Source organism: Paramacrobiotus metropolitanus, unplaced genomic scaffold (assembly GCF_019649055.1).
Source record: "Paramacrobiotus metropolitanus isolate TYO unplaced genomic scaffold, Prichtersi_v1.0 Parri_scaffold0000223, whole genome shotgun sequence".
Taxonomy (NCBI): Eukaryota; Metazoa; Tardigrada; class Eutardigrada; order Parachela; family Macrobiotidae; genus Paramacrobiotus; species Paramacrobiotus metropolitanus.
In genome coordinates, this window is record NW_026570443.1 from 22,360 (window position 1) to 49,031 (window position 26,672).

General features: G+C 46.0%; 2 protein-coding genes across 2 annotated transcripts; both read left to right on the forward strand.

Annotated features, from left to right (window-relative positions):
* Positions 1-8,349: 8,349 nt before the first annotated feature.
* LOC129601249 (uncharacterized) lies at positions 8,350-24,570 on the forward strand. The gene is made up of 2 exons (XM_055500003.1): positions 8,350-9,251; positions 23,025-24,570. Exon 2 carries the CDS (start codon positions 23,041-23,043, stop codon positions 24,568-24,570), a length of 1,530 nt encoding a protein of 509 aa, XP_055355978.1. The 5' UTR covers positions 8,350-9,251; positions 23,025-23,040.
* On the forward strand, positions 10,689-12,407 carry LOC129601248 (uncharacterized). The gene is made up of 3 exons (XM_055500002.1): positions 10,689-11,453; positions 11,577-12,060; positions 12,283-12,407. Exons 1-3 carry the CDS (start codon positions 10,689-10,691, stop codon positions 12,405-12,407), a joined length of 1,374 nt encoding a protein of 457 aa, XP_055355977.1.
* Positions 24,571-26,672: the final 2,102 nt, after the last annotated feature.

The following is a 26,672-nucleotide window of genomic DNA, read 5'->3' on the forward strand; positions in this document are numbered from 1 at the left end:
ACCAAAATAATATTAGTGTCAATACGGATGAGCGCGAGCGTGTATTGAACAATCTGGCGATGTTCTACAACTACAGTAAGTGCACAACTGTAGCAGTGCGAGATTAATTCTCGCGAAGCTAAAGCACGACCAAGGTGTGCGAAAATGCGTCGGTTAGCCCTGACCGCTCCAGGAAGCCGCTCTATTTTCAATATTTTCATTGTTGTTGATACTTTGCAATGTCTTATAAAGGTATTGTAGGAAAAAAATATGAATGCTCCATACGTACTGCATTATACCGGCAATTCTACATTCGGGACACCCACCGGGCACACCCAATTGAGTATGCTTCGCCCGATTTTATGTGGCATCTGCCAAGTTTAATTATAAGCCATTCCACCGCCACGTTTTTTTTTCCTCGCCCTGTGTGGGGCGCCAAGAACACAAATGCAGAGGCTCAACACAGTTCGAACATATGGTAAGATAGTTGTGCTCAACAGCCGACTAATAATATGGTTAACGATGGACAGTCTGCAATTGCGGAATGCCGACGGACAAGACGCCAGAATAAATACTAATGCCCTTACGTCGCATACCGGTTACTGTTACTGTAAGAATAAGAAGTCTAATGTGCGTTAGTCAGAGAAACAGAAAATACCAATGCACAGCTAAAGAGTGCAAATAAAAACCTTCAGTCAGATGACCATATTTCCCTTTAAGGACCAAACAGATCCGTGCGAGAATCGACCGGATATAAAGCAAGCCAAGGGTCTTTCGCTAATTGCAGCATAAGGTATTGCAGCCACCGTGGACATGTGCGGATCTGGTTCAGCGTTAGTCCCAAGGATTTCATGGGGGACATGTCATGGAGATCGATTTCGGCCGGTATTTCGACGAACCTGCGAACAAAACGACTTTGGAACTTTACACAGTCTAACAGACGGATAATGAATCTTATTAATATTCGCTTCCAGTTTAGAATATTACACAAGTAAATCTTCAAGGAACTAAACTAAAGAAATGCGATGCTGAATGGGTTAAGGTTGAAAATTTAGCCGACGGTTTCTAGAGGGGAAAATCTACATGGTTAATAATTTGCGATACGTACAATGTAGGACTAAATGGTCGCATAGCCCCATACCCAGCATTCTGTACGCAAGCGGTGCAGTGCACTTGTACGAAACGGATATTTTGAACTCAGTCGTACAGTGCACTGCGCTGCATTCGTACTGAATGTGGAGATGTTGGGTATGCGACCATTTTGTCCTAAGCGTACTCTGGTAAGAAACAGCCCAGCGTTAGGCCAATAGGGTCTTCGGATTGGAGATATTCTCCGAGAAAATTCTCTTCCTCGACAGTGAATGTGACCGGCAGGAATCGACCGAAGAATTCCATCGCCTTGTAGTTAACTTCTCCAAACACCTGGTCGCCTTCGCAAGGCCACCTTCCATTTTCACGCACCACCACGGCTTTATCGATGGAGACAGTTAGAACAACCTGTCAGATCAGCAAAGAAAGATTATAAAAATGCGGATGACAGGCAGCGCCTGCGCTCTCACGGTTTTTTCACCAAAAAGCAATTTTTGCTTAAAGAGCTAAAGGTCCTATGAGTTGCAAAGGTTAAATTTTGTTAAAAAAGTTTATGCGATGATAAAACCAAATAACCTAACCTGTGGCTGTTCGAACCACGATGAGAAGATTCCGGTGGAGAAGTGACAGCGCATGGTGACATTCTCTAGATTGACTGTCGTAACAAATGGCGCAGGACGATGGCGGCATAAATCATGCACGCACAAATGGACATTCTGCAGCGTCACCATATATCTCCTGGCACTGCTCTTGCCAACGTTGCTAGAATGGTATAAAATCGCGGTCATCTCTTGTGCAACATCGGAGCACGTATAACGCCAAAAGAACGGCAGATCCTCCGGTTCCTCTGTCATCAGTTCTTCCCAGAGTGAGCCGGACCAGTATTCTGCCGGGGCTGCCGTTTCCGGTGGGCGACGGATAATAACATTACGGGTTTTGTCGGTTATGAAGCGTTGCAGCAGCAGTCGGCGAAAAGGCTGTTCCATCGCAGGCCAGTATACGCGCACACCACTGCCGTTCTCCATAATCGGTCGTGGGCGGGGTGTCAGCGGCATGGGCGCATACGCTTCCCATTTGGTCAGGTCGACGATGACCGTCTTCTGGAGGTATACAGTACGGCCCGGTTGATCGCCTTCCATCGTTTGCAAACACTGCAACAAATTTTATCGGTATATTTGCAATCAGAACCTAATTAATTAATTAGTGTGTAATTGATCAATTCGTTGGTAATGATTATCGCCGAAGCTTTCTGCACATTTTGTCTCGATGAAAACTTACACCGCGCAGTTAGTCAAATCGATGATATCCAGGAAGGAGAAGACGTGCAGCACACATTCTTCGGGCAAATCATGGAAAACACATGGCCCACTTCCGCTGGAGTTTTCTATAACAATGTCAGTCATTGTGTAATAATGAAATAGCCTGAGTATAACTTTCACAAATTAACGTATTCCAAATGCTTTGCATCAGATTCTCTTAAGCAAAGAAAAGTGCGAAACTAGACGGAATGTTGGAAGCAGTCCGAACAGCGTAAGTGCATTAAAAGATTAACCAAGCAATTAGCTTTACCGAAAACGATTATAAGCATCATTCCGGAACCATGGTTGCGTCAAGATCATTTGGCTGCGGTTTGATTGGCTTTGTTAGCCATTAATTACGGCGAAGATTACAGCATTCAGATCCGTGAAGGTCACTGTTGTAATCTACTAAACACAGTACCATAGAATGTATATGCTGGCGTTCTTACCGCAAAGATACAAAGCAGGGATTTTGTTCATGGTTTCGGTTGCGCAACTTGCGATGCATAGCGTTATCGCGTAGTGATATCGGAGAAGCAGTTAGCAAGTGTAGTACCTCTTTTCTTACTGCGAATATATTTCCATAATTTTTAACGTTTAGATTGTAATTTCACAAAATGCGGTAACATCACAGTCCCAAAACAACAAGTCAAAGTGACAAGTCAAAGTTTCCACAACTTTTATTTGCTTAAACGATCTCCTGCTATCTCCTCCAAGGTAAAAGTTACGTCAGACGCACTTTAAAAGACATAATACAGTTCCTTCTTGACGGTACAACCGACGAGGCCAAAAAAACTGCATGTAGTTGAAATTTTAACGTATGCAACTGCACATTGAGTAAACGTATTTTCGGTGTGCGGCGCAAAGAGCAACAGTTTTCGGTTGCGCATTTTTTGCCTTCATTTCTTCGATTTTTATCAACTGTGTCAAGGTGGCATTAAAGCCAATTTTTCCGCATATAAATCAAATGCACTTGTGGTATTCGTACTGTGTCAACTGACGAAGATGCCAGCACGGCGCCCTGATCCACACTACACTATTGTGCATGTCATTCGGATGCTTAGTACATATGTGTGTTTGTAACTCAAGTTTGTCACCACAGCTTCGAATTTATTGTAACTCGCCGAGTTTGCACTGGCCTGACCTTTTGCTCGGCTGGCCTTGGCACATACAAAAAGATTTTGAATGCCGGTTCCCAGAGATGATACCTATGCACGGTGCTGCATGACCTTTCGTTTTTGCAGATGTAATAAGAACATACCAGGCAGAAAACATTTTTCTTTTAGGGCAGATACGCTGCCAATGTGCTCTCTTAATACATAAAATATCTCTCTCGTACTACAGAACCAAAATCTAACTTTCATACCGCATTATAATTATATAAATTTTTTGAGTATAAAACCTTCATTTCAGCTCATCGCATACCGCTCCATCGCGTTGTAGTTTCCATCGCGTTGTAGTTGTGTATCTCTGTGCTTTTGGTCACCTTCATTTGGCCACCTTCCGTTTGTCCGTTCAACCAATGCCTTGTCAATGACTGTAGTCAGCATAACCTGTCAAAAGGAAATTATAAATACGAGAGGATGTCAGCAGCGCATTTCAGCACTCCCTGTACTTGAGCTCGCTGGGGTATGACTTTGCGGCATTATATGTACAGAGTATATGGCTAAATACGCGTGGTACGTAAACACCTGGTACAGCCGCAACGTCATTCTCCAACCGGCTCACGGAAATCAAAATTTTGCTAACTATAGCTGGTTTATTTAGAAACCCGTTTTCCCAGCTATCACCGTAAAAAGGTCACACGGTCTGATTGCTAACCTGCGTTGCACGTGGTTCGTCCAGTGTTGAGTAAATTCCAGTGGAGAAGTGACAGCGCATAGTGACATTCTCCAGACTCAGCAAATTGACAAACCGCGCCAAACGATAGTAGCGCAAATCATCGGCGCACAGATGGACGTTCTGCAGTGTCACCATACATCCGTTAGCGTTCTTCTTGCCACAATCGAGAGATTGGTGCAGAACATCGGTCATCTCGTATTGAATATCGGAGCACGTAAAAAGCCAGCACATGGGCAGATCTTGTGGTTCCTCTTGCATCAGTTCTTCCCAGCGGTAGCATTCCCAGCGTTCTTCGGGGACTTCGGTTCCCGGTGGCCGGCGAAAGATGACGTTGCGGGTTTTCTTGGTTAGGAAGCGCCGGATCAGTCGCTTATGCCATGCGCCCTCCGCTACAGCCCAGTCGAACCGCGCTTCATTATCGTCTGGGCCATGCTGTGGACGGGGTGTCAGCGACAAGGGCAAGTACGTTTCCCATTTGTTTCAGATCAACGATTACCGTCTTCAGAAGATATACGGCGCGGTAGATGGATTTCCATCGGCAACAAACGCTGCAACAGGATGATAATAAATACATGAGAGTGATACATGATTCGCACATTTTATTAACTATCAGGTCTGTCAAAACGAAACCAAGGGTTTCTGAGTACAGATTGTACAACCACTTAGACTGCGCAATTGGTGCGATCAATAATGTCCAGGAAGGAAAAGATGTGCAATACCGACTCCTCAGGTAAATCGTGAAAGGTGCATGGCAGACTGGCGCAGCTGGCTTCCAGTGATCTTTCAGTCATTCTGAGGGGAGTTTAAAACGTTAGAAAAAACTCGGAAAATAAGAGAAAAGTCTGTTTTGTTTGATTGAAACTGCAAATGGGTAAAACAGTATGGATACCTAACCACAATAATATGCTCAAGGATGGTGAGAGAGAAGCGGTTATTTTTTAGCCTTTATCCCGGATCTAGGATGCATCCTTGTCACGTTGCTGCATTCTCTGACCGAACTCTTCAATCATTATATAACAATTGAGGTGAAATTTCAGCGGAGCTGTAAGCTCCGTGAAGATTGTAATTACAATTAAAATGCAGTAAAAATGTCCAATACAAACTGCAGATAATATGCCTACGCATTCGGTGGTCCACCCGCTAATGCGTTTGTTTTGTTTCCCCCGTTTCTGCACATATTTACTGCTCAGAATTACCGCATTCGGCTGCAAAGCGTTTGAATCCGGTCACAGTGCACATGCTCTAAAGTCTAAAGTTCCTTCAAACCAGTAAAAACTTTTAAAATAGAGTTTCCTCAACTCAATATATTCATGGATATTTATTCCCATGATATCTTCTTTCGCCATATCTCGATAAACAAATACGCTACATACAGGCTATCAAGAATTAACGATTCTACGGCATTTCGACCGTGACTTTTAGATGTATCGCTTTCGTTCCTGCACGTGCAACTGCCATGTGTGAAGACTCGAAGAGCAAATACCGCACCATGTTGGACATATGTCATTTTTTGTTCCTTCGGCATGCGAGTCTTTTGGCCCATGGTGTGAAGGTGCTATTGTTATGCTTAAAGAAATCGGGAAGAGGTTGTTTGTTCGAACCGGCGAGTCCCGATCCACTTCCTTTTTGTTTCAACGTTAAGTTGGTTTTGGTTTTGGCCACCAACAGGCCCACCATCTCCTCACGATTGAACCGGGATCACTTTTTTATTTGATTTGTTGATATTGTTTTCATGACGCTGTTCACTATACTCAAGCTTAATAAATATTATTCTTCTCTGATTTACTTACTTGGAATAGTGCATGTTGTTATGCGATGCGTGAAATCATTAGGTTGTTTATCCGCAAAGAATACTTAATCCAGTAAACTGAGAACGGAATAACATATGTTTTACCTTCACAGCAATGAAATCACTAACAGCCCAGATGCAGGTTAGGGCCATAGAGACCCATAATCCCACCCACAGCATTCCGAAGGCATGTGGCGCAGTCCGCTGTACGACTCAGCTAAAATATCCGGTTGTCGCACAAGTCCACTTGCCACATGCGTACGGATATCTGGATATGGGGTTATGCGTCTTTTTGGTCCTGAGCTGTACAATACTATAATAATTTTCCAGGACAATTTTTGTTGTAACTCCATAATTAAAGCAAGGTACAAGGGCGGACACACTACTTTAAAGTCAAAATTTAAACATTGCAAAAACAACAAAAATCTATCCTACTATGGATTAAAAGGTAACGTACTTGACATAGCCGTAGCATTTCCTTTAATATTTTAACAACCACCATATGCAGGATTTCCTGATCGTTGTGCACATTGAAAATTTGTTCATTCTCCAGCCTTTTAATAAAATGTCAGGTTAAACAAAAAAGAACGCTTGCACGCGACACAGAACACTATAAAGCATGGTACACTGCAATAAAAGAAAGCGTGGTGCAAGACACACTAAATTTAAGAAACTTCAAGAGGGTCAACCTCCGCTAATAATGGTCCCCTTTAGTCTGTGTAGCACCCATCCAGCAGGTGCAGGGCCAACCGACTCAGCATGGTCACATCGAAATTGCGCAAGTCCATTCCATCCCACCACGCTACCGTGTGCTCGGGACTGAAAGCGCCGAACCTATCAACAAGTATCACTTTGAACGAGACGCATATCAGTAATTCCCCGGAACTCAGTCAACTCACATTTTAAAAAAGTGGCGAATGGGGCTCCACTCATCCGGATACACCAAGGTTTCCTTCCAGCGCGCATGCACGGCCGTCACCTTAGCGTGAACGCGCAGCGGAACGACCGGGCAGTGGTCATTGAGGGTGGATAATAAGCGTCGACACTGTTCCGCGGCGTTGTCCGTCGTGCGAAAGTGCAGATAAGGAATGCTCACGACCAAGGGAGACTGATCGAACCTGCCGTTATGCATCGTACCCAGCCATGCGGCAGTGATATCGCGGAACAACCCTGCCAGTATCATCGGGGTGTTGGAGTTCAAATGGGACACGTTGTAATTAACCAACACTAGTTCGTTGCAGACTGCCCACAACTTCTGCAGCGTAGTGCACCGATAGCTGTTATCCTGATTACTGTTGCTTAGACCCAGAAACCCACTATTTGCCGTGCCATAATGATCAACACTTTCCTTGACGACTAGGAAGTGCAGACGAATGCCCTTTCGTTCCAATACTTCACCCAAGACCAACAGCTTTAATGACACGGAGCGCGTATTCCCTCCATTATCGAATAATGTCACCGTTCTGGTCTGTTGACCAATAGTACGATCCAGCATTGTCATGAATGTGTACTCGCATTTGTAGCTTTCAGTGTGAAATTCCCCGTTCTTGGGACTCCAAGCGTGCAGCGGACGGATATCGAGGACTATTTGACGATTACTGGCGTATTTCGGCGGAAGAAGCGCCCACAGCATGCAGACCCTGATCGAGAAACAGGCCAATACACTCTCTCGCTGTGTGTAAGATGAGAATTCAGCTTAAAGGAACTGAAACGGTACATGGTACGAAATTAACTGGTTTTCATGAACAAAATCTTTTGATTTCGCTCACTCCCAAACAAATTTTCTTTTATGGCACTGCGTAGCCAAATGATGTGTACAATGGCGTGAGAATCATTTGTGCGTGCAATATCCGATTGGAACGTTATGAAAGAATTAAAATTCAAAAATGCGGTTCAAACGCACGGAGGCGAACCAAAAGTCACATTAGGTACTAACAGATCGTAAAATTTTGCTTAAAGACGTAAATTAATATGAACCGTGATTTGGTATAGTTTGGTTTTACATGGTTAAACCGTGGGTTGGTATAAAAATGATTTCCACGCCAATGTGCGTTTTCATGCAAAATTCGAAAGAGATCGGTCTATAATAAGACTTTTGGTGCACGGCACACCTAAATACAATTAAACTTACTAGAATTCTCTGATAGCCGCAATTCCCCAACCGGATATTGCAAAACCGGTTGTCTTCATGGCCAGGCAAGCAGATCACTTGGCTACACATTGCCATAAGCCAATTCGAGAAAGTGGTTCTGAGGGTGAGTACGCAAAAGTTCTCGTGCATGCACACGAAGCCGGTGCCATGTAGGGTTGTCATTACGCATCGCACGCTATTGCAATGTGAGACCGGGATCACTAGCGTTCACGTCAGTGGCGCTACGCCTGTGGCGCTACGCCTTAGGATTACGTGTCTGTGTTGTGTCTCTTCTGATTGGCTTGAGTTGTGTTAGTGGGCGCGGCATAGCACGTGCTGCACAGTGTTACACACTGTTGAATGGGCTCCACGCTTTACGATCGAGCTGCGCCGATCATTATTGATTTTCTGTTCTCCAGACTTTTCAATATTAAAAAGTCAGCGATTTACGGTGCGACGTTTGTGTTTCCGCATAGCTCGCGATCCATATCGTATCGCTCGCTTCCACGGGATCTATTCCGTTTAGGTCTCCGTATCTGGATCACTGTTGGATCTACCATTAGATGGTAGCAGAGCCGACAGCGGTTCTCTGATTTGATTCGATTTGTGTCAGGCAAATTTGGCCTGTTATCTGACGTGTTATTTGTGACCAGTAAGGCACAGGTCTGTGTGACAGCAAAGCGCACACCACAAGCGGTGAAACTGCCTCATCGGACGTGGATCTCCAGCTTTGGTTTTCGGTACGGTATCTTCAGCGAAGAACCGTGCTGTTTCCTTAGCTGTGCAAGAGTTAAAGAGTTCAGTCGGCGGTGTTCCTCGGTGCGGAGTCTTCAGCGAAGACCTGCACTGGTGTCACCGTTACTCGGCAAGGCTTCAGCGAAGCCTAAGCCGTGGGCCACAAGCGGCGAAGCGCCAAAAGGGGCGCACGGGAAAAGACAGATCAGACTCCTCCAAACTGGAGTAGAGCGCCACTACTGTTGCTACGGCAGTCAGCCGGCACAGTAACCCACCAAAAGCGTGCGGCACAACCGTTACGGTAAAACCGGCGGCAGCGCGGGAACGGACAGTGGAAGAAGAATCTGGATCATCTGGATCGATTCTCGTGGAACGGACGAGGAAACAGGTAGAAAACCCGTTATTAATTACGGGATTGGTTAGATGGTAAAATTCTCATTTTTCATTGGTCCGTACTGAGCTGAGCGTAGAAGTAGGCGGAGTTTTGCACACGGCGCGCATGTCTGGCCGTTGACCGTGACGTCAGGCAGATAAAAATTTTAAACGGATTAACGTGATTGGTCAGTTATCTGAGCCGTGATTGGTCGAAATTCGAACTGAATAATTTGAGCTAGCGGACCAATAGGAACGAAGTAAACAACGTAAATGGGTATTTTCCGTTGAACTCGAACTGTAATGGGAAATTCGATCTGAGATGAGATAATTGAGACGGAAAGTGACCTTTTGAGTTTAGACAAAGGAAAAGTGACCTTTGATCGAATTGAGCTTAAAAGTGACCTTTAGCTTGAATTGAACGGGAAAATAACCTTTTAACAGAAATTGAGCTGAAAAGTAACCTTTTGAGTTGAATTGAGCCGGAAAGTGACCTTTGAGACCAGGACAGGACTTTTGACTTCGAAAAGTGACCTTTACCGAAAAGTTGGAATTGACCGGATTGACCTATTTAAGTGACCTTTACGATTCGAAATTGACAAACGGTGACCCTTACTGAAGTGAAATTGAACTGAATAGTAGTACAGCGATATCAACAGCTGTAGGATTTCATTTCCTAATGTGTTTCGAACTGTAAAAGCTGTTTCGAAGTTTTGTCCGAAAGTGACCTTTTAGGGCAAATCTCTCGAACTTTTTATCGAAAAAGTGACCTTTACACGGGACTTAGTCGAAATTTTTCAGTCGAAAAGTGACCTTTAATAAGGACTTAGAAAAATTTCGGAGGTACAGAGTGACCTTTAGGATCATTGAATAAACCATACAATAACGTGTGTGTGAGAACAATTGGCAGGAGCGTCCAAGTTATCCGATCAACATGGACAAAGACCAAGAGGAACCGACATCCAACAGCAGTCAGGGAAGCAAAAGCTCCCGAAGCTCACAGCAAGGTGCACCAAATCCGTACAAAAAAGATTTGTACCCGTACTCACCTCCAGTTGGACATGATCGGAACACTCGAGCGCCCAAGGCATTCGAGAAGAAGGATTCACGAGGCTCTGATAGTACTTATCAGAAGGCGCTCGAGTCAGTCGCTAATCAGGAAAGCTCCAGCGACGACCAGAAGCACACTCCCGCGTCTACGGCGGGAGGCAAACCGATGAACCAGACAAAGGTCACAGGGGAGGATAAACCCACAGAAAGGGGAGCGGAACCAGTTGGAGCATCACAGCTTGATGCTACCATTAGTGGAACGAATGAGCAGGATAAAAATGTGAACCTGGCTCAAGTGGATGAGAGAAACACAAAGGTCACCGAAGAGGAACTGACTGAACTGGGATTGGATGACCTTTCACTGAATGATAAGACCGCAGGCGATGACCTTTGGTCAACTCCAATGGTCTCAGATGAATCGAATGAGTCTTACTTCACGGACGACGAAGCGACGATGAATATGTCCTTCCAAACCGCGATGAAGGAGGCTGACCGTGCTGAAGGGATAACACCTTTCAAAGATATACCGGAGCACTTAATCGAACGGACACAAACAGGAAAGGTCATCAACGTACGACCACCGTCACCTAACAGTCCCACGTCAACTCTGAAGAGACGCGTGAAGGAGTTGGAAGAGGAACTCGAAGCCAAGGAAGGCCTGGTGACGAAGAGGAAACAGGAATATCAAAATCGGATAGGAACTCTGGATGCTCGTATCTATGAACTGGAGCAACAACAGGCCGACTTGGAAAGCGCAGCGGATGAATGGAAGATTAAATACGAGCGTCAAAAAGAACTCGCTGAAGAGTACCTGAAAATGGTAGATGACAGAGAAATGGAAGGTCATCTTGCGGTTAGCGAGTTGAACGAGAGTATGTCAGAAGAATCAGCTGAAAGGTCACGGCACTTAGCCGAATTAAAGGACGAGTGTGACCAGTTGCGTCAAAAGGTCACTGAAGCTGAAACTAAACGGGACGAATACGCGACCAAATTCGCAGAGGTCACACAACGGTTAACGACATTGGCAACGGAGACGTTCAAACTAAGGAATGACCTGAAGCTACGGGAGGAGGCTGTCAGTACTCTGCAACTAGAATCGAAAGGTCATCAGGAACGGGCGGACGAAGCTGAGAAGTTGCGCAATGATGCAATCAAAGCGATGCGAGAGGCAAGAGACATCACAGCTACTGAAGGAGAACGCCTGAAAGAAGAAATCAAAAAGGTCAACCAGGAGAATGAAAAGGTCACAGAAGACATTGAAAAGGTCACTAAAGAAGGACTCAAATGGCAGAAGGAAGCACGGCGACTGGACACAATGGTCACAACATTGGAGCTGAAGGACAAAGAGTGGCAACAACAGGTCGCTCAAAAGAGTCAGGAGATTGCAAAGCTGAACACTGACCTCGTCGAGATGACCACCACAGCATTGGCAAAAGATGATGAGTTGATCGCAATCAAGGATCAGCTGAGATCAGCCGCTGGGCAGTATCAGCAACTCGAAAACGAATCGAGTGAGGTGGTCGAGCACATCAAAAAGATGGAACGGGAAAATGAAAAGGTCACCCAGCAGGAGTCTTTTAAACTGCAGGAACACTTACGAAAGGTCAACCTGGAAAATTCTGATCTAAAGAGAGAAAGAGAAGAACTTCAACTGAGAACTAAACGATTGGAAGATGAGAACAAGGCGCTCCAGACGTCTAACAAGCACAAAGATGAACAACTCCTACAATATGGAGTTAAAACGGCAACAGTGGAGTCCCCTCCGCCCAGTTACAGCAAGGCGCATGAAACGGGCACGGGTAAAAGCTTCCACTTCGACATGCCGCTACGAACTGGTACTGGCAGAGGAAGTGTCAAAACGGAAAGGACGGGGAAAAGGCCAAAGATGACAAAGAGCCACCATCAGAAAGTTACCCGCATATGAGTCGAGGTGACCCTTCACAATTTCCCCCGCACATGGAAACAAATGTGTTCATTGATGAAGGACGACGGGACAGACCCCCCAGCCGGCAGGAGCGTCCAAGGAAATCCCGTTATGGAAAAGCGAAACGAAATCAAAGTGATGATGGAAGTAGCGAAGAAGACGATGACCAGAGAGCAGAAAATACAGCAATGCAACTGACAAAAGCACTCAACTCGATGGCCAGGAAAACACCACTCATGACCTTTGACGGCAGTCGTGACACAGTGAGTGGGTGGACACGATTGGTGAAAGAAACCCAAAGGACTTATCAGTTGACGGACGACCAAATCATGATTGAGATAGCCAGTGCAGTGAAAGGTCCTGCAAAAACATGGTTTGAAGGAGAAAAGGACATCGCAGCAGAAGATGGAATCGAATACTCAATAACAGAGTGGATGGACAAATTCAAAGACGAATACGGTGATCGAGATGAAGAAGTCTTAGGCTTACGTGAGGCCTATGCAAGGAAATTTGAACTCGGGAAAGAATCGCTTGACCAGTACTACCAGGCGATGATGCGCTTCAAGGCAAAAAGAATCATCACTGAGAAGCAAGCAGTCGGCTTCCTAATTGAAGGATGCAGAGGGGATAACGAACTCTACAAGGCATTGCGTATACAGAAGTGCAAGACGCCAACGGATGTGAAGGACTTCTTCCGACATTGGGCAACGGGCGAAGAAAAATACAAGGCACCAAAAGGTCAACGTAATCAGGAATACGTGACCATCCGCCAAGGCCAAGTTGAAAACGTGCCGCAACAGAGAATGGCAGCTGCGCCAGTCCAGCAGCCGGTTGAGTACCGCGTGGAGACTCCGGTCAGAGAGGTCACCGAAAAGGTGACCTTTATCGACAGTCAGACGGGACAACCGATAACATATGCGATGGTGGCGGCGATACAGGCAGCAGCTCAAGTGAAACCAGTAGCCCAGAATGTGGCTCCCCAGAATGTAGCCCCACCCGCACCACAGAATATGGTCCCTATGAATGTCGTGTTACCACAACAAGGAGGGGGTAACGGAAACTTTGGCGGAAATGGATACGGAAATGGAAATTGGAATGGAGGTCAGGGGAACTTCCAGAATCAGGGACAAGGTCAAGGTCAAGGGAACTTCAGAGGGAATCAACAGCAAAACCAAGGGTCACGAACTGAGTTTAAGTTCCAGATGATTGACGGATGGGTGGCGAACAACGTTCAGATGTGCCAGTACTGTATGTACGGCAATCATCAGACACAGGGGTGCAAATTCGCTAACACACCACCAGAACAGAACCCGAACCTGTTTGCCTTTAACGAGTGGCAACGATTGCGCGGGCTTGGTGGTTGGCGCCAAGCGGTCGCAAATGGATATGACCTGATAACGCAATGGTATCAGGCGAAAGCAAACTTTCAGAACCAGCAAGGCAACGGAAACTACGGAAATGGAAATGGCGGTGGCCAGAATGGCGGCTACGGCCGTGGTGGCTTCGGCCGCGGCGGCTTCAGAGGAAGGAACAGAGGCTATGGCCGCGGAAATTTCAGAGGAGGCCAGAACAATGGAGGCGGCCAAGGCAACTACCAACATGGTGGTGGCCAGTATAACAATGGCAACGGACAGAATCTTAACCCGGCAAACGATAACGGACAACAACAAGGAAATGTGCAAGGAAACGTGCAAGGCGTACAACAAGGTGGGGCGCCGGTTCAGGGAAACGGGCAAGATCAGTAGGCACCGGTGAGCTTACTGATCGACCCGACCCTAAACCACCGGATAAAAGGGAAAGGTCACCACTGCAGAATAGTACTGCAGTGAATGTGACCACTGCAACGGCTATATGGATGCCGTCAGCGAAAAAGCAAAGTGGACCGGCTATATGGATGCCGCAACCACAAGAAACGGCTAGATGGATGCCGCCACAGCAAAGAGAAACGGCTATATGGATGCCGTCATCGCAAAGAGGAAATGGAACGGTTATAGGTATACCGTCACAAAGTGAAAGGTCACCGCAGAATGGCACTGCGAGTGGAAACATCCAAGTGGATAAAAGGTCACCGCAGAATGGTACTGCGAGTGGAAATTGTCGTGACGGTAACGCGACACTGCAAAAAGTGCAGCAAAATCAAAGGTCACCGTACTGCAGCGAAGAAGTGTTAGCGCTACGACGCGCACAACGAAATGCAAAGATTCAACAGGCGCTCCTGAATCAGAAGAAACCGCAGAACGACACTGCGCAAGAGGAAAATGAACAGCACGCAAAATCCCGAAAAATTTTGGCAGAAAACGACAAGGCGAATGAGCCAAGGTGCGATTGTTACGGGGAACCAAAGCCAAAGTTTTGGAATTGTTCAGAAGACGAAGAAGAGAAGCGAATAAGGCAAGAATGGATTAAGCAGAATATCACCGTCATTAGTAAAGATGAAAGGTCACCTTCTGTTGGAAAAGTCCAAGTTAAAGGTCAAGGAGCGAGTGCGAATGCAAAAGGTCGCGGCGACAGCGTCGTGTTAAAAGGTCAAGAAACAGACTTGACACTGCGAACAGCGCAGCAAAAGAATGGCGAATTGGCACAACAGAACTCCGATGACTCACTTGTAGATGCAATAACGCTGCAACGGAAGGAAATCTGGCAAAAAGTGGCCTACAGACCGAATGGCAATCACGGGATGTGGATACCTGTGACACCGAAAGCAAAGCAGAAAGCAAGAATGTCACAAGAGGACTACTGGGACATGCAACAGTTGCGAACGCAATGTGAAAGAAAGCGACTGGAAGAGTTGGTTACCGGGAAACCAGCGCAAGGGTCATCGAACCCAGTCCCAGTATTCAATCCAGAGGAATATAAGAAGACATTCGCTGACTGGAATCATTCACGTAATGCTCCACCACAGGATAAACCGCCAAATTATGGAGAAAAAGTCCCCATACAAAAGCTGACAGGCGGCGGATTTGTCATGAAGCGCAACGAAAGGTCACAGGACTTAGCGCAAAATGAACAGAAAGAATGGTCAAACGAGATGGCGCAAATGCAACAGAGTGGCGCAGTTGAAAGGTCACGGGACTTATCGGAGGCACTGCAAAAGGATGCCAATGACAAGTCACCAGCCCGAACAGACGGAATGTCTTCACAAATTGATCAAACGAAAACGAATAATGAAGTGTCCGCGAAGGTGATCGAATGGATGACCGAAAAGGGATATGACATGGTTACATACGAAAGGTCACCAGATGAGACGAAAGATAGTGAAGAAGACGAATTGAAGCGAGCGGACCAAATAACAAGTGAAGTCATTGAGAAGCTGAGAGATAAACGAAATGAAAATCGCAAAGAGGAACTGATCCATCAGACGATAAATGAAGTGACTAAAGGTCACATGGATAGCACAAAAGCAAATGAGCAAGTGCAGAATGTGGAAAAGGTCATCGGTGATAAAAAGGCTACAGAGAAGCGAACAAACAAAGAAAAACCGCGAAAATATTACGATGTTCGGACTAACGTTCCACATAGGATTGATAAGCTGAGCGAGATACTGAAAGGTCATAGCACTCCAGCAAAAGGACAAGTGCCTTCCGATATGGATCCGGGACCAGTATCGCTTATCCCTGTGAAATGTAAGATTCTCACCTTGAAGATTCAAAATGGAAAGTTACCCAAAAGAATTGAAGCGTACACACACGAAGTGAAAGTGGGAGACATAAAGGTCAACGCAATGTTGGACACCGGCGCTGAGACGTCGCTAATCAGCAAACCGTTTTGCGAGAAGAATGGACTTCATATGCTCCCATTGCCACCCGACAGATTAGTGAAGATTAACGGAATTAGCGGAACGTCAGGATTCCTGGTGACGCACTACTGCATAGCACCAGTGACCTTAAGGAAAAAGACTAGCGAACATTCATTCTACGTCCGACCGAAGTGCGACGACGTACAAGTGTTACTGGGATTTGACTTCTTGGAAAAGAAATTCGTACTGATGGACAATGAAGGTGAAGAAGAAAAAGAAGATGACCCAAAACCAGTTGCCAAAGTACAAGTCGGAAAGGTCACCGAACTCGCAAAACAGGAAAATGCTCAAACTGCTAATAAAACGCTAATCCCAGTACCAGAGGCACCGGGAAACGAAAAGAAAAAGGTGACGCGAAAAGAATTGTCACCATTTGAGCAGTTGCGAACGATTCAGCAGGAGATCGAAAACACGTTAAACCGGACAATGCTGACACAAAAGGGAAGAGAAAAGGTCATCCCAGTACCAGAGGCACCGGGAATGACGAGAGTGCAACAGAATGAGATTAGTCAACGGATAATCCCGGTACCAGAGGCACCGGAGAAGAAAAGTGAAAGTGGAAAGGTCAGAGAAGTTAACGAAAAGAAAAAGGAACCGCTTGCGCCAGATACCGATGAGGCGATCATATTTCTCCCGGACGGGAGAAGTATGATCGCAGATGACCGTAAGCAAGGAGACACAGAAAAAGAAGGTGTTGAAAAAGCTATCCCAGTACCAGAGGCACTGGAAATAAAGACGGCTAAAGTGGGGAAGGATAAAAAGAGTGAAAGGTTACGGGTTTTGAAGCGAATAACTGAAGAGGAACAAATGTTTACAAGTGAAATCCGCGACAGGGCACTCGAACAGTTGAAAGGTCACCGAAAAAACAAAGAACCAGAGGTCATCGTAATACCCTCTGAGGATAAAAGCGTGACTCCAATCGAATGTGAGGAAGATACCACAGTACACGAAAAGGTTAAATCTCAAGCGTGTCAAAGGACATTAACTCCAGAAGAACGAGCCGGGAGTTGTCACCACGGTTACTTTGAGGATCCGTGCAGAGTGCAACCACAATGGGAATGCACGGAATGTTGTGAAAATGCCTCCCAAGATGACCTTTCAGAATGGCCAAGATGTAATGCCGCATTAGCAGACCTTAAAGGTCATGCCCAAAAGGAAGTGAAAAGCATCATGCGGACAAACGAAATGTGGAAACCAAACATCGAACGATATCATTGGAATAGATATCGAACGTGGTTGTCATGCGTGGAAAGTTTTATAATTGGAAGAGGCAGATGGCTAAACCATTGGGTGCAACGTGTGGAGAAAGGAATCCAAGATCCTCTCGATCCGGTAGCAACAGAAAGGAGATTTGAACGAGAGATAGAAGAGATGACCGAAGAAGGAGAAATGTGGGAAGAAGCGAGAGTTGACCTTTTCTGGGACTTCCGTGTGAACCACATGTATAAAGGCAAAGGGAGAACGATCATCTTCCCGGCAGGACTTGGTACCCCTGTCTACGAATCACTCGAAGTATATTACAACGCGTTAAAAGAGGGGAACGAAAACATATTCCAAAAATACTGGAATAAATTCGAAGAAGAGATCCCCAGATTCGACGTAAAAGAGATGCGAGAACTACAGGTAACCCGGAAAAGAAGGCTACCGGGATTAATGCAAAAGAAAAAGGTGACCTTTGCACCAGATCCAGACGGAGTGGATTACCCAGAACGAGGTGGCGACACGTGGTGCATGTATGAAACGATTCCAAATGACGAATGGGTTACCGAAGAACTGATGGCAAACTGCATCTTTGTTGGTCCTAAACGACCTAAAGGTTACGAAACAGTCCAACAGGATGAAGTTGAAAAAGGGACCGTAAAAGAAGCGGAAAAAGAGGAACCAGTTGAACAGATAGTTGAAGGAGGATCGAATGAAACGGAAGAAAGTTCAAAGTCGGCATTCGACATTGCACAGATGTTAACGGACAGAGGTGAAATGTGGAAAAGGTTCAAAGAGGAAGTTGAAAGGATATCGAACGAACAACAAAATCCAGTAACTGAGGCAAAAAACGGGGAAAGGTCACTCGCCAACGGTGAGGAATGTCCGCCGGTCGAGTTGTCCGAAAAGCCACTGTCGAGTATAGAAGAAATAAACGAATTGGAAAAGTTAAAATCGAACGAAGAAAGGCCAAACTCCGATCAGTCAGAAAGGTCACCAACGAGAATTCGAGTAGCGAGGAGTCACCCGAGAGTCGCTGCACGAAATGGGCGAAAGGCAAAAGAAGGGGACAAACCCCTGCTCAAAAATTCGAAAGTGAAAAAACTTAGCGATTCACGGGAAAACGAAAGTGACCTTTCATCAGAAGATGAAGGAGTTGATGAGCGTCCACTCGAAAAGGCTGACAAAGGTCAAGCCACTGCACAAGAATATGAGAGCAGTAACTCCGACTCCGAGTGGACGAGTTCAAGTGATAATTCAACGACTTCGGAAGATTCAGGTGTAAGTGACCTTTCGGAGCAAGAGGATTTAATGGACTTGGATGAGGATGACGAAGTAGATGAAGAAAAAGAAAAGGATATTAAAGTCAGAAGATTGAAAGTGGAAAAGGCTAGGATGTCGAAAGACGTGATCAAAGTCTACAGTGACCAAAGAATCAAATTGAAACCGTCCAATTGCACACGCGTAAAGGTCAAGATGGGAAAATACGCACCTGCCCAAAACAAGTTGATGTTTACACCGGTCCCACAAGTGGAAACGGAAGTGCAACCATTGGCAGGAGTAACGGACCACAGAGGAAAGTACTTCGAAATCGTCATTGCGAATCACAGCAGCAAATACCGGATTGTGAAGAAAAATCAGCTTCTTGGCTACGTTGAGCCGTATGAACATATGGAAAATGTAAAGGTCAACGCAGGGACAGTAAAGAACGTACTCGAAGACCCTGAGGTGGATGATACAACGAAAGCTGAATTGAAAAAGATAATCGAAAACCTGAAATTGGGACCTGACCTTACCCAGGAACAGAAAAACGAGGTGTATAACGCGTTTTGGGAATTCTGGAAAGTCTTACCGACATCCAAGAAACCGTATGGAGATGTGAAAGGGGTCACTCACGTAATCGATACGGGAGACGCGAAACCAGTTAAATGTAACCCGGCCAGAACGAGTTGGACAGGCCGTGAGTTTATAACGAAGCATATCGAAGAAATGTTGGCACAAGATGTAATTGAGCCGTCAGACGCCGAGTGGAGTTTCCCAGTCGTGCTGGCAGTAAAGAAAAACGGTGATGGAACAATGGGAACAAGATTTTGTGTCAATTACATCATGCTTAACAAGCTAACGAGAAAGAATAACTACCCGTTACCGAACCCAGATGAACTGCTTGACGCGTGTGCAGGCAACAAATATTACGGAAAAATGGATTTACAAAGTGGATTCTGGCAGATCCCAATGGACCCAGCGTCAATCAATAAGACGACCTTTGTAACACAAGATGGAATGTACCGGTTTAAAAGAATGCCATTTGGAGTTTGAAACGGACCAGCAACATTTCAATTGTGTATGGATAAAGTTCTCTCGAAAGCGAAAAGAAAGGGTTGCGTTTTCGGGTACATTGACGACGTAATCTTCGCCGGAAAGACTTGGGCGATCTTCATGCAGAATCTGCGAAATGTCTTAATGAGTCTGGTTGAAGCGGGATTCACGATTAAACCAACCAAGTGTGAATTTGGAATGAGACAAATGGGATTTCTGGGTCATATACTCAGCGAGGACGGAATTCGTATGGACCCGGAAAAGGTCACCGCGGTCTCCGAATTCAAACGGCCTCAGACTGAAAGACAATTAAGGTCATTCCTTGGACTGGCGAACTATTATCGTAAATTCATAATGGGATACGCACAGAAGACTTCCCACTTATATGAACTGCTGAGACAAGATAAGCACGTGAAAAAGGACTGGACGGCAGTACATGAAGAAGAGTTCAATAGTTTGAAGAAGTTGTTGTGTGAAGGTCCAGTACTGGCAAAGTTTGAACCCGCGAAACCGACCGTCATTGAATGCGACGCGAGCAAAGAAGGAATCGGAGCCGTACTGTCACAAGATGGACATCCGATCGCGTACGCCAGTCGTGTCTTACATGGAGCGGAGAAAAATTACGGTGTAACGGAATGGGAATGTCTGGCAGTTGTGTTCGCTGTCAGGAAATTCAAGCCGTACATTGATTACGCAGAGTTCACCGTAAGGACGGATCATCAGGCGCTGACCAATCTGCTAAGGTCAGAGACGAACAAAGTTGGAATGAACCCGCGTTTGACAAGATGGGCAATGGCACTACAAGGTCACCAGTTTAAAATTGAATATAAACCGGGGAAATATTGCGACAACGCGGACGCGTTATCAAGAGCGCCAATCGAAGGCTCGACGTGTCAAGAAGAGGAATTCGATGAGATTCCAAACTTCGAGGATTACAAGAAGGAGTTTGATACGAAGGAACCGGCAATTGAAGTTGGACAGCTGTTCCTGCAGATGGTGGAACAGAGGGAGAAACGATTAAAGGTCACTTCAGCTACGGCGAATGAGTCGGCTGAAATAGAAGCTAATGTGAATCGTGTAAAAAGTTGGTTGCCCACCGTTAGTGACTTAAAGGTCACCGGACTTGAAGTAGAGGCCGAAGTTCATAATGGAAAGGTCACTGGACTTGATAAAGCAGCGGAGAAAGGAGATGACCTTTGGGAAACGGACAAAGTTACACAAGCGTTGAACGAGTGTCCAATTAAGTTGCTGAGATTCCCAAAACAGACGAAAAAGAGGTACAAACCGCTACCGCGATGCAAGGTCATCAGAGATTGGAACGAACTCAGTACAGCAACAGTGCGCATCGTTAACCTGCAAGGTGACGAAGAAGAGGAGGATGACTCCAATCTACAATTGCGAAACAAACAATTGAAGGATCCTCATCTGGCAATGATTATAGATGAATTGGAACATCTACCAGACGCGGAAACAAGATCGAAATTCGAAGTGCATTACCAGTTGTGGAACGGCATATTGTACCGAGTAAAAGATAAAAATGGAAAACTTGAAAGGTCATATGTCGTACCGTTGTCAATGCGAAGAGCGATAATCCACGCATTGCATGATGAGAAAGCAGCAGGCCATTTGGGATTTGAAAAGACATTATCAGCGATCAGACTCCGATATTATTGGGATCGAATGAGTACTGACGTAAAGAATTACATACTCGCTTGTCAAGGATGTCAATTTCGCAAAACACCGAGGAAATGCCCACCCGGTAAATTGCAAGAGATTAAAGTGGGACACCCGTTCTTCCGAGTGTACGCTGATCTGAAAGGACCATTGCTACCAACGAAGAAACGCGGATATAAATACATAGCAGTGTTCATCGATCAGCTGACGAAATATGTGATAGCGGTACCAATGAAGACGGCAACTGCCAAAGAATTCGCTAAAGTGTTCGTGAAGCACGTGATATTAGTACACGGAGCACCGCACATCCTACATACGGACCGCGGACGACACTTTACAGCTGAAGTACTGACAAAGGTCACCAATGTGTTTAAGATTAAACACACATTTGGAACGGCATATCATCCGGAAGGTCAAGGCCAAGTTGAAAGACAGATGCAGACGATTGCGGATGGCCTGGCGCAGTACCTGAAAGCGGGAAACGAAAGAAAGTTTAACAAGTACCTCCCATATGTTATTTCGGCGATGAACAGAGTCGTACACGCCACAACCGGATATTCGGCATATTATATGCTACACGGCAGAGAAATGACAATGCCGGAAGACGTGGTCACAAAAACGAATATCCCAGACGACTATGGGACTCCCGATGAATGGGTAGAGACCATGAAAAAGAACTTGACCTTTGCAGAAGAAGTGGCGAGATGTAACATTAAAGATGCTTATGAGAAAAATGCGGAAATTTACAATAAGAAGAAATCAGAACCGAACTTCAAAGTGGGAGATTTCGTATTGATACGATTACCAAAAGACACGAAACAAGGGAAGAAAGAAAACCAATCGGACTTTAAGTCCAAATACGACAAAGTGTGGAAGATTCTCAGTTTCCCGCGACCAAACGAAGCCGAAGTCATTGAGCAGAACCCGAAGAAGGAAGCAGACTTGAAGGTGGTTTCGATCGACCGGTTGAAACCATGGCACCCTCCATTACCAGATGAGGAAAAGGCAACAGAGCGTACTCAAAAAGATTCGGAAAAACCTTTTTTCGAACCACCTCTGCTACCCGAAACGGATAAAGCTAACGGAAAAGAAGACGAATCAGAGCGGAGTCCGAAAAATGACTCAGTCACACAACAGAAGCCATTTTTCGAACCACCTCTGCTACCCGAAATGGGAGAAGGTCAAACGAATGGGTTAAACGGAGATAAACCGAAACAGAAGCGAGGAAGGAAAAGGAAAGAGGACAAAGACTTTGAAACTGCAGTCACAATTAAGTTGAACGCAGAAGCTGGTAATTTGGCAAAAAGGTCACTGGAAAAAGATACCGAAACGAGCTCCAAAGTACCAGAGCGTTCCTCCAAAAAGGACTTGCAACAATCCTTTTTCGAACCACGCACTGCTACCGCAGATAAAGATGACCTTTTGAAACAGCGAACGGACGCTGAGATATCAGAGCGTGACCCAAATTTTTTCGAACCACGCACTGCTACCGGCGATGAGAATGACCTCATACAAAAGAGAAAAGAGGAAATAGAGGCGGTCAAATCAAAAGCTGAACAATTGGGCCGTGATATAGCGAAAGCAATTAACGAGCGGAAGGTTAAACAGAAGAAGAAGAAACCAACTCCTACGGACTTATTGACCCAGAAAGGCGAACCTGAGGACGCAGCCGAGAAAGAACTCCTTGATCGGATAACTAAAGGACGAGAGAACAAATAACCACATAGACATAAATAAGGGGTCACACTTAATTAAAAATAGGAGTTGGGAAGGCAAAAAGAAAGGTCACCACTGTGCAAAAAGCTAACCTTTATTGTTTCGTTTTATAGAAGGTAAGCACAGTTAATGGACAGATTGGAACGACAAAACTCGGATAATTCAGACTCTGAATGTATCGGAAACCCACTAAAAGCATCAACACCTATAAGAATGGAAGGTGAATACGGTTATGACACCTCATATGGTGAAGGATCAACGTCGTCAGTGGGAACGGCTCAGAATGAACCTGGAACAAGTCAAGGAGGTTACTATGGCGGCCAGGGATATTACGTGTATCACGATCCAGGACAGCAGACGAGTTATCAGGACACGGTTAACTGGGTGCACCACGGCTCACCTGCCGGAACCCAGTATTCGGGACAAGCAACGGTCGCCCCTTATCAACCGTATCCAGGATCGTATACCCCACCGATGGGACCACCACAAGTAATGATGGGACCGGCAAGAATGTTGATGCCGCCACCGCAACAGACCACACCGAGTCGATTTATGGGACATGGTGGATTCAGCGGAACTCCACCACGATCACAAAGGTCATCTCCGATATTACCGCCTTTTCCGGAGACGGGAGGCTTGTCACTGTCGGATATCGGAGCGCCTCGTATGAGAACACCGCAGCAACTTGGAGCGCAGCGCCCTCATCGTAATTCGCCACACAGAGGAGGAAGGCGACCGAGAGGCATTCTACCGTCACTGGGTCCAAACTTGGACGAGACTGGACCAGATGGTTTACGGCTTACGCCTCCAGGTGAACCTTCAATACACGCATACGCACCGAAGCTTCCTTTGGATTTGAGAGAAGACGACGCAAGCTTAAATATGATTCCGAATAAGGAGGACAAACTGACGGAAAACGACTTGGAAGCTATCCGAGAATTTAATCGGAAATGCCGCGAACTTTATAGAATTCACATGCGAGTTGAAGACGAACACGCATGGTACGGAAAGTTAATCAGCCTGGAAGCCGTTATTAAACCATGTCATATCGCCCTGAAGGAAAAGACAAAACTGATCGAAAAAGAGCGCAGTGAATACGCGATAAAAGTTGCGTCGATGTGGCAATACCACCCGTCGCTAAATGGTAGGCCATGGCCTTCGATCGTCGAAAAGATCCTTAGGTATCTTAAAGTGTTCCCGGAAACAAGACAGATGCATCCTACCAGCGTCACGGGACCATCTAAACCCAGAGCTGAAAAAGATGCCCCGGTTGATGAAATGACGGACGAGGACCTTTTGGCCACAAAGCAGAGGATTGATGCCGTATTAACGGAACGAGCAGAAAGGTCACGGGCCAGCTCGGTTGCAGGATCAGGACGTGGACGTACTAGTTCGGTCACAGAACCATCCAGTGGCACCACGAAGAGTGGAAAAAGAGTGAGATCACCGACGACAAGCCCAAAAGAAACTGACAAGAAAGGGCAGCGAACAAAGAAGCCCACAGAAAGCAAAGCAACACCAGCTGAGCCGGCAAAGCCACAGGCCCCGATTCCAGTGGGTAGAAAGAGTGTACCACCCACGCCGAAAGGAACAGAAGGTCAGATTCGATTCCCGAAGTGTAGAAGTTTCACCGGCCAAATACACTGGGGAAGACCATAAAGAACGAAAGGTCACTGCACGAATAGTCGATAAGAAAACGAACAAAGAGATCGACTCGTATAATCCCCTCGCGGATAGGTCAGTTAAGGATGCCATTGGGAAAGAGTCAAAAACGGTAGTCAATGAGGCGCTACAGTTTATTCCCCCAGAAGAACGTCATAACCCAAGAGTTATCGTTCAGATGATGAAACACGTGGTATCTAAAGTTGCAACCGAAGAAGATGCATGGATCCGTATCAAAGTGGGCACAGATGATGACCACTTGGCATATACATACACAACGGACGGCAAACTGTTGATCAAAGAGAGAACTCGCTCAAAACCAACGGCGGATCCAGATCCGAAGAAACGATCGTCAGATGATTATGAGTCGGTCCTGAGATACACAGAGGCGACAAGCAGAAAGGTCACCCTCAGACTTTTCGCTGACAATGGAGAAGCTACGGAAACCATAACTGCGGTGATAGTTGACCCAATAACAGGAGACCCGGTCCCATATGCCCCATGGGATGTATCAGAAGAGAGCGCCCGAAATGCGAATCAGGCAGCTATTGACCAGCTATGGGATCTGATACCTGAAAGCGACCGAAAAGATGCCGTGGTTCAAGCAAGCACACTCATCAGCATGATGCGGCATCGAGCGGAGATCGATGGAGCACATTTCCGACTCACAAGACGAATGGAAGATGGAACGTACAAAACGGTATTTTACGACGCTAAGAAGAACCCTTTGTGGGAGGTCGCCTCACAGGGATCTCCGAAAGAGACAAGACACTTGGAAATTCATCCCCCGGCACAAGAAGGCGGAGCCGGAGAGACGGAAGAGGCGCAGGGCACGTCGGCAAATGTAACTGAAACAGGAGGGGCCAGACGTTCGCTACAAAGAGTACTTGAGATTGCCCAAGGAAGTCACGAGCACCTTCAGTGTGATGAACCAAACTGTGCCCATTGTAATCCACCTGGTGACGACGAACCAGAGTCGGAAGACGAGGACCCACCTGAGGAAGAAGGCTCAGACGAAGAAACGACCGACAAGCATAAAAAGCCCTTAAAAGTCAAGTCCTCAAAAGTCAAACCGAGAAAAGCGCCCAGATTGGAAGAGGCCATGAACCGTGACAAGGTTAAGAAAGGCGATTTTCTCAAGAAACGACGGGAGGAAGAAGATAAGAAGAAACGACAGGAGGAAGAAGATAAGAAGAAGAAGAGCGGTGACGAAAGCGATAGCACAAGCACCGGGAAGAAGAAAAGAGATGAACCAGCGTCTCACGATGTTGAGATATTGGACGAGTCAGTCGGCGAAGTTGAGGAAAGGTCATCGACACCTACGACTTCAAAGAAAGTTATTAATTCGGCTACGTCAGAACCGTTAAAGCCCAAAGGAAAGGTCATAGCGGTGAAACAAGTTGTCCCCATTGTCATTTCCGCATCCACGCCAAAGGAGCGCAAGGACAAACAGATTCGTGAAAAAGCGAAACGGGAGACGTCGCGTGAATCGGAGGCATCGGAAGTGAGCCTTCCAAGCACTTCGACGGTCAGTGCAAGGTCACATACAGATTCGAAAACGACACGATCAAGGACCACTGAGCCAAGAAGCTTAGCGGAAGCTCTGGATAAAGGGAAAAAAGCAAAGAGCGAACCCGTTAAGACCAAAGGAAAGGGCAAGACAGTCACGAAAATCGATGCATTAGCGACGGTTAATTACACTGAACCAGATGGAGAGAGTGAACTGGACTTCACCTCGGATGAAGAATTTGATGGTCCAGATGATGATAATTTGAACACGGTCGATGAAATAATCAAAGCGTATAACGGAGCTGAGAAGAATTTCACACGAATAAGAACAGCATCGGTGACATCCAAATTTAAAGCAGGCCTGAAGACATATTTGAAGAAACAACATCGTAGCTTCACCAAACAAAAGTTCGACGTCGTATTGGAATTCGCGCGGAACGCAGGAAAACTTATACAGAAGCACCCGAGTTTTTCGTATGAGGCCAAGTTGTTCAGACCAGCCAGTTCGGATAAAGCGCTGACAACTCCGAATGAAGCGGTCCCAATGCGAGTAGAAAGGGCAATCGCGGGAATGACAAGCCCATTAGGGT